The sequence below is a fragment of the Delphinapterus leucas genome, chromosome 3 (genome assembly GCF_059928025.1).
Source record: "Delphinapterus leucas isolate spDelLeu-1000000601 "Yukka" chromosome 3, BTC_Dleu_Yukka2, whole genome shotgun sequence".
Taxonomy (NCBI): domain Eukaryota; kingdom Metazoa; phylum Chordata; class Mammalia; order Artiodactyla; family Monodontidae; genus Delphinapterus; species Delphinapterus leucas.
In genome coordinates, this window is record NC_143131.1 from 65,792,441 (window position 1) to 65,810,558 (window position 18,118).

An 18,118-nucleotide genomic window follows, 5' to 3' on the forward strand; every position below is an offset into this window, starting at 1 on the left:
AGCGGCTGGGCCCGTGAGCCATGGCCGCTGAGCCTGCATGTCCGGAGCCTCTGCTCCGCAACAGGAGAGGCCACAACAGTGAGAGGCCCGCGTACTGGAAAAAAAAAAAAAAAATGCTTGGCAAGACATTTACAACAGGATTTATTCAAGTCAGTGTGAAATAGAATTAAGAGTTTAAGAAGCCAGCGTCTTAAATGGAACTTATTTTCAGTTTCCATTAGTCGCTGAGACGGAAATTTAGTTTTCCCTTTAGAACTAGTGGGATTCTTTAACCTTTTGTGGATGGAGTTTATTGACAGAGAAAATGTGGAGACGCACACATGGGATTTTATGTACTTTGATAGCTTCTTATCTCTGCTGTAAGAGTTTTCTGATGAAAGTGCCACAGGGGGGGTCCTCATTTTTCCCAGTTTGCATTCTGCATGCTCATAATCACCCTTGGACCTTGGAAGCGTTTCTGGAGACCATGGCGTGCAGTCGAGTCCTCAGGACTAGCAACCCTCCATCACTTTAAGTCACCTTAGGACTCCAAGGAGCCCGCTCAACGTTGTTACATCAAATTTTTCATTCGGGTCTAAGCTTTTGTCTCACCTGCTGCCATTTTCTCTGTGTTTCTCTCCTCTCCACTCTGCTCCAAGTCTGTCACCAACCTATATTTCATCTCCTGGTATAAAGTTTCTCTCTGGATGGATGTCAAAGGTTCTAATTCTACCACATTCCTATGACTCTGAGTCTCTTCTCTGTGGGGGAAACCGACCAGCTGTTTATCAGTTTTTTCCCCTCATGAATCCAGGAAGGGAGAACAAAGCATAGCTTAGAGAACACATTCTAGCATTTTCCTAAAGCTTTTATTCGAGTTAAATTTTCTTGGCATGTGGCATTAATTAACTAAGAAGGTTATAAAATCAGGATTAAAATCAGGTCCTTCACTGACATATATACACTACCAAATGTAAAATCGATAACTAGTGGGAAGCAGCCACATAGCACAGGGAGATCAGCTCTGTGCTTTGTGACCACCTAGAGGGGTGGGTTAAGGGAGGGTGGGAGGGAGACACAAGAGGGAGGAAATATGGGGATATATGTATATGTATAGCTGATTCACTTTATGAAGCAGAAACGAACACACCATTGTAAGGCAATTATACTCCAATAAAAATGTCAAAAAAAAAAACCCCCAAAAAACCCCAGGCCCTTCCAAACTTTTCTTTCTCCCTCCAATCCTTGCCATTGTCTTGAAAGCTACAATCCATATCAATTAACCACCTATCTAGAAACCAATGGAAAACACAGCATGTGGAAAAATTCTCTTTTTTTCTGATAAATGCTTTTTAAACAGGCTGATTCTCTTTTGAACCTTAAAGATGTAAGCTTGGGAGCTATCTGATTTCAAGGTTGTAGGGCAATATTTAAAATTCTTATACACACAGCTCTTCAGGTCTAGAGGCTGAATTTTAGCAAGTCATTCACGTCCAGAGTCATTTATTAGAAAATGATCAAACAAACGATTTTCTGCATGGCTTTTTCCTTCTCTCTGAGTTGGTGTCATTCATTGCCATTTGCCTCTTCCCAGTTATTTTTGTTCTGACATAGCTTCCACACTTTGCATTGTGCCTTCTCCTCGTAGCCTCCCACTTCACATCTGCTAAACTAATTTCCCAAACTGCCAGTTTAAGAAGAATTAGGTAGCTTATTACCACTTGTCTCAAAGTTAAGAACCCTTCCCAGGAACTTTTATCCATTCATCCAACAAATATTGGAGGGCCCACCAGGAGCACCCGTGCTTACCAAATTTGGGGTTTAATTATATCTGGACTTCACTACCTTTTCCTGGTACATAATAAGCTCCTACATGATGGTCAGGCACACATTTCCTATATATCCTGTCCCTCTTTGAAGATTCTAAATCTTATGAGTAATTAATAACTAGTAAGTGTTGAACAGGTATTGGAAGGTTTAGAATTACTATGGTATTGCTCTGTAGGGTTTCCTTCCAAACTTAATGCTCTTCCTTAAAATTTTCAGTTAGGCTGTTCTTTTCTTTTTTTTTTTAAATGATTTTTTTGATGTGGACCATATTTTTTTAAGTCTTTATTGATTTTGTTACAATATTGCTTCTGTTTTATGATTTGGATTTTTGGCCACAAGGCATGTGGGACCCTAGCTTCCCAACAAAGGATCGAACCTGCACCCCCTGCATTGGAAGGCAAAGCCTTAACCTCTGGACCACCAGGGAAGTCCCAGGCTGTTCTTTCTATAGTGCAGACAAAACCAAATTTTATAGTGGTTAAAATATTTTTGTAGTTTGGTGATGAGAAATGCTGGAAAACCCTACTGTTCACTTTTCCAGTGAAAAACCCCAATTCAGAGTCAGGGTTGCCCAGAGGTGGTGAGAAGGTGGGCAAACCAGGGCGGTGGCAGGTAGACAAGGCCAGGCAGGTGATGGGCAGGGTCCGCCATACCAGCTTTCAGCCAGCACAATCCCCCTTGGGACCAGGTGTCGACATTAAAGTTCTAAAGGAAGGTTCCCCTCCCCAGAAGAACAGAAAACCACACTGGTTTAGAGGCTTGTTATTTTTAGTTCATTAACATCCAGGGGAGATCGTAGATTTGCACAGATTTGGGAAGATTGGTCAGCATCTTTGCCTCAGTTTCCCATTTGACAAAATGGTCCAGATCTCACCTAAATCTACATCACAATTTCAATTAAAATGTTCAGCTTCTGTAGTCAAGAAGGCAGGAAACAGGCTGCTTTTCCTTTTCTTGAAAATCATTAAGTCAAACCTTAGGCTCTTATTTTTGAGCCTAACACATCCTAAGCCCCTTCTTTATGAGTCCTTCAGTCTAGGTATTAAAATGTATGGGGTTTTACTCCACTCTGCAGTATTTCCACTTTCCTTTTAAAAACTCTGGCCACTGTTAGGAATACACTGTACTGATTACAGTGAGAAAATTACTCTCATAATTCTCTTTACCCTCAAACCGTGTTTACTGAATCAGCCTTTCCCAATGTCCTAGAGTTCCCTTGGCCATATGTAGTATATTATAATTATTACCCTGCTCTCCTGAAAGAAAGAAGGTAATTTCCAAGGTGCCTAAACTATCAACAGGGGTTAGTTTTAAAGTGCCAGAGAATCTGACTTATTGCCTCACAGATGATTTTTCTGTTCTGTAGTCTAGTCTTATTCATACAAACCTCAGTCTCAAGATCTGTGTCTCAAATGGTTGTTAGTATAGGTGGGAGATAGTTGCAGGCTCAGCACGGTAACCAGCTACTGTTTGGATGTGTCTTTCAGCCCAAGCCACCAGTGACCCTTCACTGATAACCAGTGTTTCTGGAGAGTCCTTATGTAGCAGTTAAGAACTCAGGCTTGAGCTGACACTGCCCAGGTTTGTGTCCTGGGTCTGCCGCTTGCTACCTGTGTGACTTTGGACAAGATACTTAGATTCTCTGTACTTTGACTCCCTCAAATGTGAAATGGAAATAATAATGATTGTAACTGTGTTGCTGTTGAGGGTTGAATTAGAGAATAGGGTGGTTAGAGTATCATCTAGCGTGCGGCAAACTCTCACTAAGTCTCAGTTATGATAATTACTTCAGGAGTTGTTCACTAACCTAGGGGAAATATTGACTCTCCTTATCATTTTTGAATGTGTTTGAGTAGAGTCTATAAAATCTTGGTAAAATATCCTTATGTCCCAATAGCTTACCTCTCCAGGAGGATTCTTGCATCATCGGGTGGTAACGTTTTGTTCCTAAGCATTTGCTGTGTGCCACATTCCACTCCTGGACACTCTGCTTAAGCTGTCACCTCTTTACAGGGGGTTCCCAGACCTGCCCCTCTCCTAAGACTCAATCAGGCGCCAGGGTCTCACCTGCTTTTAGATGCTCCCCTCTTTTTTTTTTTTTTTTGATAAATTTATTTTTGGCTGCATTGGGTCTTCGTTGCTGTGCGCGGGCTTTCTATAGTTGCGGCAAGCGGGGGGGCTACTCTTCGTTGTGGTGCGCGGGCTTCTCATTGCAGCGGCTTCTCGTTGCAGAGCACGGGCTCTAGGCGCACGGGCTTCAGTAGTTGTGGCTCGCAGGCTTAGTTGCTCCGTGGCATATGGGATCTTCCCGGACCAAGGATCGAACCCTTGTCTCCTGCATTGGCAGGCGGATTCTTAACCACTACGCCACCAGGGAAGCCTGAGATGCCCCCCCCCCCCCTTAAAGCCCCTCTCCCTGTGTTTCATTGGTTAGTATCTCCTCCATTCGCCCAGACTTCTGTTGGCTGTTCTGTGTCTCCCCCAGAGCCCTAAGTATTGAGGTGCTCAGTAATTGTTGAAAGAACACGAGCTATAGTCTCCTGTTTAGAGACTGAAATGTAAAAGTCTCACATTTTCTGGGCTCTGCCTCTTTGAAAACAGGGTGGTTTCTTTTTTCCGGTCTTCAGCCTCCTCAGCCCTGCTTGATGAATTGGAAAACGAAAACTAACCTAAGTAAGCTGTTGCTGGGATAACTGCAGGCCCTCTTGGGTGCTGCGGGGTTCACTCACCTTACCCCGAAGCTCCCTGGCTCAGGCCCGGCTCGCTCTACACCGCCCGCGGGTCCGGGGAAGGCGCTGCCGACTCCCGACGAGCCAGGCGACCCGGGAGCGCCACCTTGTGGGCGCCTTGGTTTCTGACTTTGCCAAGGAGCCGGTGTTCCTCCACCACCCAGTATTCTGGTTTCCCATTTCAGGACCTGGGGAAATGTAGCCAAAAATGAGATTCTAGATAATTACAAAATGGCGGTCAGGCAGACTTATTGTGAATAATCGACCTCTGGGTTTAAATAGGGCAAGTGCCTTTTAGCTGATTCAGATTTCTTTTCATTGAGTAGTAGGTACTATGTTTTTAAACAGGGATTTTTGAATGGCCAATTCTGGATTTTACATGCACTGGTGAAGAAAGAAAGATTTACGTTCTAGGTTGTACATCACAGGATTCAGATTGTTATCAGTTTCTGAGGAGTTGTTTTTTGCATGAATTGTTTTTAATGGCAAAGTTTTGTTACTCAAAATGTGACCAGCAAAACCCAGGAGCTCGTTAGAAAATTAGAGTCAGTCCCCATTCCAGACCTGCTGCACCGGAATCTGCGGTGATTCGTGGGCACGTGACAGTTTGCGAAGCGCGGGTGGAAGTAAGGTGGAAAGATCTGTGCTCTTGTCCCCGCGCAGCCCCGTCCTTGTGGGCCTCATCTCACCCCACGTGATCACATTCTGTCAGCCTCAGCCGCCCGGGTGTGAAATTGGATCTTGGTTCCCGCCTTACCTGCCCCTGGGTCGGCTGAGGAAGAGCTGAAATCATATACAGAAGGTCACTTTGAACGTGATAAAAGCCTGTGCAAGTGTAAAGGAAAACTATGAGTGAGAATTCTTACATTTCATACTCAGCCATCATTAGCTAATCTACTCCGTATTAGCTACCTCCTCAGCAAAGCGAGCATTCACCTGTAACCATTTGTTGTGCTTCGGATAGTGTCTGGGCAGATTTCACCAAGTTTGCAAAGGTCTCTCTTAGGCTAGTCTTCCCAGAGCTCAGAATAATCAAATTACATTCTGTTTTCTTGAACAAGACCTTTCACAGAATTTGCCTTCCTGGGGTCTCAGAAGCATTCCTCCTGTTGAGCCCAGGTTGGGGCACAGTAGGTGCTTGGGGATGCTTGTTGATTAAACCACTAATTAGCCCCCAACAAGGTCCAAACACTGGCTTGATGTCCTTCACACTAATCCATTTATGATAATCAGATTATTTGCATCATTGAGAGACTCAACATAGCAACAGGATTCAGTCATCTCAGTAATAAATATCAAATATCCATTAAGCAAAGACTCCTGGTGGCTGAGAAATCCTTTGGTAGTGCATGAAGATTGAAGTAGGTGAGATCATTAACTGTTTATAAACATCATTCCCATTACCTTTGAAACTGGGGGGTGGGGACAGACAAAGGAAAAGAGCAGCAGCAAGGTATTACTCTCTCCTCCTCGCATACATTTTAAAAGAAAAGCAATAGCCAAGAAGCTCTTGGACAATAAGTAGGTGAAATTTTAGGGAAACATATCAACTGAAGGTGTTGCCTGGGGCCCTAGTGGCTCCTGTTCTGGAAGAAATGGTACTGATTGTCAAACAGTGAAAGTGAAATATTGAGAAAAATGAATGACACTGTTCTCCACCATCCTGAGGCTCACAAATATTCAAGTTAAGTGAGACTTTTGCATTGTCTACAATTTGTGAAAGTATGGACTTTATGCTCCTAATTTACTAAATATAGTAAAATTATGCTGTTTTCTTTTTATTGGATCCATTGCAATTAGCAATATTCTCTCTAATCATTTAAAAGAATGCAGAGTGTCAGTGCTTCAAAATTACTTTTCCTAAAGTTAAAATGCACTTATAATGGGTAACTTTATATAAGAGGGAAAATAAACCCTCATGCCTGCATGTACAAAGATAGTCTGTCAGAGTCAGATCTTGAAAGCAAGTCATGGCGGCATTCAGCTCACCTCTGAATACCTGACAATCCCAGGACGCTGCCAGTATGCTGTTGGTACTTTATGAGAATGCATGTACTAAAAGAACTACAACTTTACCTTTTTATTAACTTTTTGCTTTGAAAATTTTCAAATCAAGAGAAAATGTCAGAATTAAACGAAGTGCACGGATACACATCTGGAATCACTAATAGTTCACATGTTTACCACATGAGTGTTCCCCCTCCCTCTCCTTTTCTGTCTCACATTCTCTCTCTCCTCCCCTCAACCCAACAAAGAACAAGGACCTGCTCTGAAACAGCCCCAGCAAAATGATCAAATTCAGGACCATTTAACATGGATAGGATGCTCTCAACTAGTACATAGTTCTGACTCAGTTTTTGCTAGTTGTCCCAGTAACGCCCTGTGTAGCAGTTCCCCCTCGATCCCGGATCTAATCCAGGCTCACCTGTTGCATTTAGCTCTGGTCCCTTTGGTGTCCTTTAAACTGGACCAGTTTATCAGTTTCTCTTTGATGACATTAACATTTTTGGGGTGTGCAGGCCAGTGCTTCCTCACAATGCAGGTGCGAGATTATGCATTTAGGGCAAAAATACTAAGTGATGATTCTTCACGGAACATTACCTTAGTGGGTCCATGATGTTGGTTTGCTCCATTACTGGTGATGGCAACTCTGATCACTTGGTTCAGGTGGCATCTGTCAGATTCTTCCTTTGTAAATAATAAATAATCTCTAACGGTAGCATTGTGGGAGGAGTACTCTGACACTATTAATTCTGTTTCCCCATAAATTTCAGCATCTATTCATGATCCTTACCTGATCCGTTATTACTGCTTTGGTCAAAAATGGTGATTTTCTAACTCTTATATTCCTTTGCATTTATTGGAAGTCCACTGTAAAGAATAGTTTTCTCTTCCACCCTCTTTATGTATTTCTCTATTTATGTATTTGTTTGTGGGCATCAGTAGGGACTTGCAGGTGGTTTTGATTCAGGTGCCTACTACTTATTACTCTCATTAATCATTTTGGTGTTCATATGGTGCCAACTTTGCTGGGTGGGTACCCTTTCAATCTCACTCCTGTGTTTGTTTGACACGGCCCCATTGGTGTGTATCATTTATTCTTTAGCATACCTGTACTGAAGTTCTTCATTCAAGTCACTGCCCAAATGACAGATTTTATTCTTGCAAAAATCTTTTCTTTAGCTATTGCTATGCCCCAGTTACTGATCTTACTCATGGACCAATGGGAAACCAGACAATTAAATCAGCCCTTATAGTACAGTAAGTTATGATAGGTTGTACCATAGGAACACCAAGGAAAAGCTCTTTGTCCCACTGGGTCAACTTAAGAAGGCTCCTGGGAGAAAGTATATCCCCTCCTAGAGCTGAGAGATGAATAGAAATAAGCCTGGGGGGAGGCAGTGTTCCAGGCTAAGGGGCACACATGTCTCTTTGAGGAATTCCTATCCCCCAGGGAGCCTAGCGGCAGGGCCCCATCCCAAACCAATTAAGTCAGAATCTCTGGAGGGGGAAGGGTCTAGGGCCCATACATTTTAATTTCCAGAAATTTGTCACGAGGAATGGTGTCATGGAGCTAAACCCTTCAAAACTAAAATTTAAAAAGTTCCATTTCATTTTATAGGATTTCGAACTCAACAACGAACTAAAGATGAATGTCCTAAACTTACTAGAAGAAGTTTTGCGAGACCCAGATCTTCTTCCCCAAGAACGGAAAGCCACAGCGAATATCCTGAGGTAAAGGCAATTGTAGGTGCCTATTAATCACACTGGTTGATTTGTGCTGTGTTCGTAGAAAATAAGATCCTGTCAAACCAGAAGGATGTATATTAGACTCCTGAGGGGCAGCAGGGATTCTGTCCTCACTGGGAAAGCTGCCTCGGGAAGACTCCAGACTGGGTGACATAACTTGTGTGCAGTACAATCGCTCCTGTTTGTGTGGGCAGGTGGTGGTTTACTGTAGAACCAAAAGCCTGAAGATCCTCTCCTGCAGGTCCAGCAGGCATTGCAGAGGTGTTTTCTCCTCATGTGGGTTCTAAGTGTCTATTACAAGTTCATGTTTATGAGCGGGGTTGTAGTGTTTCTGTGGGAGTCTTGTGCACCTGGCTTGTGGATGTGCCGTCATAGAGCAGCTATGCGTTTTCTTCAGCTTGTTTCACTGGTCCTGGACCAATTTTACCATCAGCTTCTTAGGTGGAGATTTCCACATCAGGTAGGGTGTATAAATTTGGACCCCACACTTCAGTTTGACAAAGTCTTGTATTTCAGGTTTCCCACTAGAGGCTGCTTGTGTCTGTCATTACACCAAACATCCAAGCAGGTAACAAACTTTCTTATAGCTTCTCGAACAGATGGGTGGATTTTTTCCAGTCCACTTTACGTGAAGAGGGCAGCCATCCATGTCTCTGTATGGACATTTCAGTTACAGCTTTCCACCTCACTATATGTCTGTCCCTACACGGGGTGGAAAGCCCAGCCCCTATCTGCCAGGGCCCGGTACTCCTTCACCGTTCTGATTTCTACTTCCCTCTTCATTCGCAACCTCTGGAAAGACCCCTTCCTTTCTCCTATGCTCAACTCTGTTGTTGTTTCTTCGTTATCCACAATGTTTGTGTGTAGAGGGGAGTCCAATTTAGCTCAATCCACCATGCCTTTGGAGGCCCCGCCCTGATGCAACAATGCAAGATTCTGGTCTGTAACATTTTAGCAATTGGCCTACAAGTCATTCTTAGTCCCATTAGCTCAAGATCCCATAGCCAGACCCTTCTTTGTTCTGTGGGCTATTATGGGTTGAATTGTGTCCCCCTCAAAAGTATGTTGAGGTCCTAACCCTCAGTACCCGAGAATATGACCTTATGTGGAAATAGGGCTATTGCAGATGTACTTAGTTAAGATGAGGTCATACTGGAGGCAGGCAGGCACCTAATCCAATATGAGTGGTGTCCTTATAAGAAGATGCCCGTGGGAAGACAGAGAGAGACACAGAGAGAAGGCCATGTGAAGATGGATCAGAGATTGGAGTGATGCAGCTGCAAGCCAAGGAATGCCAAGAATTGGCTGGGAAACCACCAAAAGCTGGGAAAAGGCAAGGAAGGATTCCTCTACAGGTTTCAGAGAGAGCATGGCCCTGTGGACACCTTGACTTTGGACTTCAAGCCTCTGAGACAATGAATTTCTATTGTTTCAAGCCACCTAGTTTGTTGTACTTGTTTAGGGCAACCCTAGGAAACTATTAAGAGCCTTTGTCACTTTTTCCATCCTATGAAACATCCAAGTGAGCTTAGGGACTCAGTTACTATGTTTATTTTCAGATTTTAAAATTCTAAATACATCTTCAGATAAAGCCTGATATCGGTGGATGAGTGGTCATATCTGTGAGTGATTGCTGTTCCTCTTTTCTCCATGTGAACAGTTGATTATCCTCCTTGTATTTAAAACACATTGATAATTAAAAGCTAGGTTCTGAAAGTGTGTGCCCCTAGGGACGTTTGACTAAATAGCTGGCAGGGAAATGGGAGTGGGGTGGGGCTCAGACTGGGGAAGGCTGTCAGGATTGGCCAGTTTGAGGCCCTCATGTTGCCTGTCCCATCACAGCACCCATGCCAGATATCACCAATCAATCCTGAGCACGTTCTTCCTGCACCCGCAGGTGAGCTCAGAACTCAGCTGATTGGCACTACTACTTCAGATGAAAATTACTTACCATCTCAGGTCTTTATTATTCATCAGGCTTAAGATGTACAAATTATTTTTGCTGAGTAAGTGACCTGAGAATTAGAAGTGTAAGACTGATAAGGAATGGAAATTTTAGTGGATGGTACAGCCTGGGAGTGTAACACCTAGCAGAGTCTGATTCTAACTTTTGCAGGATGTCACAGGTTTAAATCTTCACTCAGCCACTAATAGCTGTCAAGTTTCTTAATCAATCTCAACCTCATTTTCCTCGTTTATAAAGTGGAGCTATCAATACCTTCCTCACTGGGTTGTTGTGAAAATCACATGATATTATATGTGTAAAGAGGCTAACACAATGCCTGAAACATAATTAGTACTCATATTACTGCTACAGGTGTTGTTATTATCATTATTAGAAAGCACTGACAGTAGCTCTTGGGAAAAATAGTTTCTGCCATCAAGCCAATACAGCCCCAGTAAAACCAGGCTACATCTTTGTCAAACTCAACTTCCCTTAGGCTTCATTACCTTATCTATAGAAAAGACATGATAATAACATGATAAAAAATATGATAAAAACCTATAATGGATTATAATCTGGAAAAATATTGAATCACTATGCTATACTCCTGAAACTAACACAATATTGTAAATCAACTACACTTCAGTTAAAAAAAACTAATTTAATATTGCACAACAATATTAAATAAATAAACAAGTGAATGCAATTTAAAAATCATTCAAATATATACTTTAATCTGAGTCCAAACCACTGGACTAACAGAGAACCTCAGACCTCAGGGACTATTCATCGGAGTGATGTCTCACGGAGGTCCTCATCTCAGCACCAAGACCCAGCTCTACCCAAGAGCCTACAAACTCCAGTGTTGGAAGCCTCAGGCCAAACAATCAGTAAGACAGGAACACAATCCAACTCATGAAAAAAAGAGACAGCAAAAAAATATGTCACAGATGAAGGAGCAAGGTAAAAACCTACAAGACCAAATAAATGAAGAGGAAACAGGCAATCTACCTGAAAAAGAATTCAGAGTAATGATAATAAAGTTGATCCAGAATTTCGGAAATAGAATGGAAGCACGGATTGAGAAAATGCAAGAAATGTTTAACAAAGATCTAGAAGAACTAAAGAACAAACAAACAGAGATGAACAACACAATAACTGAAATGAAAAACAGACTAGAAGGAATCAATAACAGAATAACTGAGGCAGAAGAACGAATAAGTGAGCTGGAAGACAAAATGGTGGAAATAACTGCCAAGGAGCAGGATAAAGAAAAAAGAATGAAAAGAATCGAAGACAATCTCAGAGACCTCTGGGACAACACTAAACACACCAACATTCAAATTATAGGGGTCCCAGAAGAAGAAGAGAAAAAAAAGGGTCTGAGAAAATACTTGAAGAGATTATAGTTGAAAACTTCCCTAACATGGGAAAGGAAATAGTCACCCAAGTCCAGGAAGCACAGAGAGTCCCATACAGGATAAACCCTAGGAATAACACACCAAGACACATATTAATCAAACTAACAAAAATTAAATTCAAAGAAAAAATATTAAAAGCAGCAAGGGAAAAACAAAAAATAACATACAAAGGAATCGCCATAAGGTTATCATCTGATTTTTCAGTGGAAACTCTGCAGGCCAGTAGGCAGTGGCAGGATATACTTAAAGTGATGAAACAAAAAAAGCTACAACCAAGATTACTCTACCCAGCAAGGATCTCATTCAGATTCAATGGAGAAGTCAAAAACTTTTCAGACAAGCAAAAACTAAGAGAATTCAGCACCACCAAACCAGCTTTACAGCAAATGCTAAAGAAACTTCTCTAAACGGGAAACACAAGAGAAGAAAAAGACTCACAAAAACAAACCCAAAACAATTAATAAAATGGTAATGGGAACATACCTATCGATAATAACCTTGCATGTGAATGGATTAAACGCCCCAACCAAAAGACACAGACTGGCTGAATGGATACAAAAACAAGACCCACATATATGCTGTCTACAATAGACCCACTTCAGACCTAGGGACACATACAGACTGAAAGTGAAGGGATGGAAAAAGAAATTCCATGCAAATGGAAATCAACAGAAAGCTGGAGTAGCAATACTTGTATCAGATAAAATAGACTTTAAAATAAAGACTGCTACAAGAGATAAGGAGGGACACTACATAATGATCAAAGGATCAATCCAAGAAGAAGATATAACGATTATAAATGTTTATGCACCCAACATAGGAGCACCTAAATACCTAAGGCAAATGCTAACAACCATGAAAGGAAAAACTGACAGTAACACAATAATAGTAGGAGACTTTAACACCCCACTTACACCAATGGACAGATCATCCAAACAGAAAATAGATAAGGAAACACAAACTTTAAATGACACAATAAAACAGATAGATCTAATTGATATTTATAGAACATTCCACCCAAAAGTGGCAGAATACACTTTCTTCTCAAGTGCCACAGAACATTCTCCAGGATAGATCATATCTTGGGGCAAATCAACCTCAGTACATTTAAGAAAATTGAAATCATATCAAGCATCTTTTCTGACCACAATGCTGTGGGATTGGAAATCAATTACAGGAAAAAAACCTGTAGAAAACACAAATACATGGAGGCTAAACAGTGTGCTACTAAATAACCAAGAGATCACTGAAGAAATCAAAGAAGAAATAAAAAAATACATAGAAACAAATGACAACAAAAACACGACGACCCAAAACCTATAAGATGCAGCAAAAGCAGTTCTAAGAGGGAAGTTTATAGCAATTCAATCTCACCTCAAGAAAAAAGAAAAATCTCAAATAAACAATCTAACCCTACACTTAAAACAACTAGAGAAAGGAACAAAGAAAATCCAAAGTTAGTAGAAAGAAAGAAAGAAAGAAAGAAAGATCAGAGCAGAAATAAATGAAATAGAAACAAAGAAAACAATAACAAAGATCAATAAAACTAAAAGCTGGTTCTTTGAGAAGATAAACAAAATTGATAAACCCTTAGCCAGACTCATCAAGAAAAAAAGGGAGAGGATGCAAATCAATAAAGTTGGAAATGAAAAAGGAGAAATCACAGCTGACACTGCAGAAATACAAAGGTTTATAAGACACTACTACAAACCAACTATATGCCAATAAAATGGACAACCATGAAGAAATGGACAAATTCTTGGATAGGTACAATTTTCCAAGACTGAACCAGGAAGAATTAGAAAATATAAACAGACCTATCTCAACTAATAAAATTGAAACCGTAATTAAAAATCTTCCAACAGGGCTTCCCCGGTGGCGCAGTGGTGGAGAGTCCACCTGCCGATGCAGGGGACACAGGTTCGTGCCCCAGTCCGGGAAGATCCCACATGCCATGGAGCAGCTAGGCCCGTGAGCCATGGCCGCTGAGCCTGCGCGTCCGGAGCCTGTGCTCCGCAACGGGAGAGGCCACAACAATGAGAGGACCGTGTACTGCAAAAAAAAAAATCTCCCAACAAACAAAAGTCCATGACGAGATGGCTTCACAGGCGAATTCTATCAAACATTTAGAGAAGAGCTAACACCCGTCCTTCTCAAACTCTTCCAAAAAATTGCAGAGGGAGAAACACTCCCAAATTCATTCTACAAAGCCACCATCACCCTGATACCAAAACCAGAAAAAGATATCACAAAAAAAGAAAATTATAGACCAATATCACTGATGAACATAGATGCAAAAATCCTGAACAAAATACTAGCAAACAGAATCCAACAACACTAGCAAACAGAATCCAACAACACATCAAAAAGATCATACACCATGATCAAGTAGGATTTATCCCAGGGATGCAAGGATTCTTCAGTATATGCAAATCAATCAATGTGATACACCACATTAACAAATTAAGGAATAAAAACCATATGATCATCTCAGTAGGTGCAGAAAAAGCTTCTGACAAAATTCAACACCGATTTATGATAAAAACTGCAGAAAATGGGCATAGAGGGAGCCTACCTCAACATAATAAAGGCCATATATGACAGACCCACAGCAAGCATCATACTCAGTGGTGAAAAACTGAAAACATTTCCTCTAAGATCAGGAACAAGACAAGGATGTCCACTCTCGCCAGTCTTATTCAACATAGTTTTGGAAGTCCTAGCTGCAGCAATCAGAGAAGAAAAAGAAATAAAAGGAATACAAATCAGAAAAGAAGAAGTAAAACTGTCACTGTTTGCCAATGACATGATACTATACATAGAAAATCCTAAAGATGCCACTCGAAAACTACTAGAACTAATCAATGAATTTGGTAAGGTTGCAGGATACAAAATTAATGCACAGAAATCTCTGGCATTCCTATATACCAACAATTAAAAATCAGAAAGAGAAATTAAGGAAACACTCTCATTTACCATTGCAACAAAAAGAATAAAATACCAGGCTTCCCTGGTGGTGCAGTGGTTGAGAGTCCGCCTGCTGATGCAGGGGATGCGGGTTCATGCCCCGGTCCAGGAAGATCCTATATGCCACAGAGCGGCTGGACCCATGAGCCATGGCCACTGAACCTGCGCGTCCGGAGCCTGTGCTCCACAGCGGGAGAGGCCACAACAGTGAGAGGCCCGCGTAACGCAAAAAATAAAATAAAATAAAAATAAAATACCTAGAAATAAACTAGCCTAAGGAGTCAAAAGACTTGTACTCAGAAAACTATAAAACACTGATGAAAGAAGTCAAAGATTACATAAACAGATGGAGAAACATACCATGTTCTTGGATTGGAAGAATCAATATTGTGAAAATGACTATACTACCCAAAGCAATCTACAGATTCAGTGCAATCCCTATCAAACTACCAATGGCATTCTTCACAGAATTAGAACAAAAAATCTTACAATTTGTGTGGAAACACAGAAGACCCCGAATAGCCAAAGCAATCTTGAGAAAGAAAAACAGAGTTGGAGGAATCAGGCTCCCCGACTTCAAACTATACCACAAAGCTACAGTAATCAAGACAGTATGGTACTGGCATAAAAACATAAATATAGAATCAGTGGTACAGGATAGAATGCCCAGAGATAAACCCACTCACATGTGGGCACCTAGTTTACAACAAAGGAGGCAAGACCATACAATGGAAAAAAGGCAGCCTCTTCAATAAGTAGTGCTGGGAAAACTGGACAGCTACATGTAAGAGAATGAAATTAGAATACTACCTAACACCATACACAAAACTAAACTCCAAATGGATTAAAGACTTAAATGTAAGACGAGACACTACAAAACTTCTAGAGGAAAACAGAAAAAACACTCTTTGACATAAACCACAGCAATATCTTTTTTGACCCACCTCCTAGAGTAACAGAAATAAAAACAAAAATAAACAAATGAGACTTAATTAAACTTAAAAGCTTTTGCACAACAAAGGAAACCATAAACAAGACAAAAAGACAGCCTTCAGAATGGGAGAAAATATTTGCAAATGAAACAACAGACAAAGGATTAATCTCCAAAATATACAAACAGCTCATGGAGCTCAATATCAAAAAAGCAGACAATCCAGTTAAAAAACGGGCAGAAGACCTAAATAGACATTTCACCAAGGAAGACATACAGATGGCCAAGAGGCACATGAAAAGATGTTCAACATCACTAATTATTAGAGAAATGCAAATCAGAACTACAATGAGGTATCACCTCACACTGGTCAGAATGGACATTATCAAAAAAGCTAGAAACAATAAATGCTGGAAAGGGAGTGGTGAAAAGGGAACCCTCCTGCACTGTTGGTGGGAATGTAAATTGATATAGCCACTATGGAAAACAGTATGGAGCTTCCTTTAAAAACTAAAAATAGAACTACGATATGACCTAGGAATCCCACTACTGGGCATATACCCTGAGAAAACCATAATTCAAAAAGAGACGTGTCCCACAATGTTCATTGCAGCTCTATTTACAATAGCCAGGACATGGAAGCAACCTAAATATCCATTGACAGATGAATGAGTAAATAAGATGTGACACATATATACAATGGAATATTACTCAGCCATAAAAAGAAACAAAATTGAGTTATTTGTAGTGAGGTGGATGGACCTAGAGTCTGTCATACTGAGTGAAGTAAGTCCCAAAGAGAAAAACAAATACCATATGCTAAGCATATATATGGAATCTAAAAAAAGAAAAAAAAAGGTTCTGATGAACCTAGTTGCAGGGCAAGAATAAAGAGGTAGACATAGAGAATGGACTTGAGGACATGGGGTGGAAGGGCGAAGCTGGGGCGAAGTGAGACTAGTATCGACATATATACACTACCAAATGTAAAATAGTTGGCTGGTGGGAAGCAGCAACATAGTACAGGGAGATCAGCTCGGTGCTTTGCGATGACCTAGAGGGGTGGGATAGGGAAGGTGGGAGGGAGGCTCAAGAGGGAGGGGATATGGGGACATGTGTATGCATATGGCTGATTCACTTTGTTGTGCAAAAGAAACTAACAAGGTATTGTGAAGCAAATATACTCCAGTATTAAAAAAATAGTAAAAAAAAAAATATATATATATATATATACACACACACACACACACACACACACACTTTAAATGGGTGGATTGTTTGGTATGTGAATTATATCTCAATAAATTCTTACCAAAGAAACCCCCATAGTCATAACCCACTTACTGCTATATTGTAAAAGGAAAGAAGGAAATAAAAAACAAAACAAAAAAGCAATTCCACTGGTGGAGTGCCCCTTAGCTGCCCACCCAGAATTCTAGTCCCTTGCAGAGTCTTCCAGGTATTCTGAAAGTCTCAAGAAATATGTGCTCAGGAATGAACCCAGTCATTTTCCTGCCTCAGCATCTTTATTCAAGCTCACCACCCTGAGGCTACTTGAGGGAGAGACCTTTCAGTGCCAGCAGGGTTTCTGTGGAAAATGCTGCTTGGCAGTCTTGTGAAGCCACCAAGAAAGATGCCACCTGCCCTGTCCCTGTGCCACCTGGGTCCCAGAGCAGCCTCACTCAACCCAGAGTCTCTCTCTCGTGAAAACAGCTCTTTTCACACCTTACCTGGTTCCACCATAAGAATTCAAAAGCCACCTGCAGAGCCAAGCAGGGAATAGATGTTACACTATCCCACCTATTCTCCCATCTCTCACCATCTTTCTTCCCATGAAGCCAAAACAAAACCAAAGGCTTTGTTTAGCCCTGAACATGTCAACTAAAGCTGACAGATACCGGTGGGGTCACCAGCCTGTCAGCTGAGCAGACAGCCAGACCCTGAGTCACAGTTTGAATCAGCTGAGTCCCTGGGGCACTAACTTATCTTCCCAACAAGCCAGTGAATAGATTTGTGGAAAACAAAACAAAACAAACAAAAAATACCCCCTGGTACAAGAAAACAACTGATATTTGATTGAATTTCTCCAACCAAGTAATTCATTCCACTTGCACTATGTATGAGGGTCCCTATCCCAGCACATGAGATTGTGATTATAGGAGGAATAAATCGTGTATTAGTTTTTAGGGGGTTTGATAACTTTACATATCCGATACTCATGTTTATATGTATGAAATGTGTGTTTTTAAAAATCACGTCAAAATGATTAGAAAGTAGAGTAGGAAGTAAGACCTAGACAGAACCATCAACTGAAGGAATGTTATCATTCATGAAATCTCTTCATGAAAAAAAAAGAAATCATGGGGTATATGAGAAAGAAACAGAAATAAAAAGGGTTATTTAACAACCTGAAAATTATAAAGATTTTCCTGTTAGTTCATTTCTTAATTTGAAAACAAACGGAATTATTTTCAGCTGAAACCAAGAGAATTTAGTATTAAATGTTTCCATGCATTTATGGACATCTGCCTTTTTTAAAAAAAAAAAGTGCCAGAGCATAGGTAGC

The 18,118-nt window shown here is 41.0% G+C and overlaps 1 protein-coding gene across 1 annotated transcript in view; it reads left to right on the plus strand.

The window, feature by feature from the left end:
- Positions 1-18,118, plus strand: part of RASGRF2 (Ras protein specific guanine nucleotide releasing factor 2) — a 257,405-nt gene that overhangs the window by 214,486 nt on the left and 24,801 nt on the right. Inside the window, exon 24 of the mRNA XM_089909081.1 lies at positions 8,161-8,273. Coding sequence (XP_089765207.1) covers positions 8,161-8,273 — 113 coding nt within the window. The remainder of the gene's footprint in view (positions 1-8,160; positions 8,274-18,118) is intronic.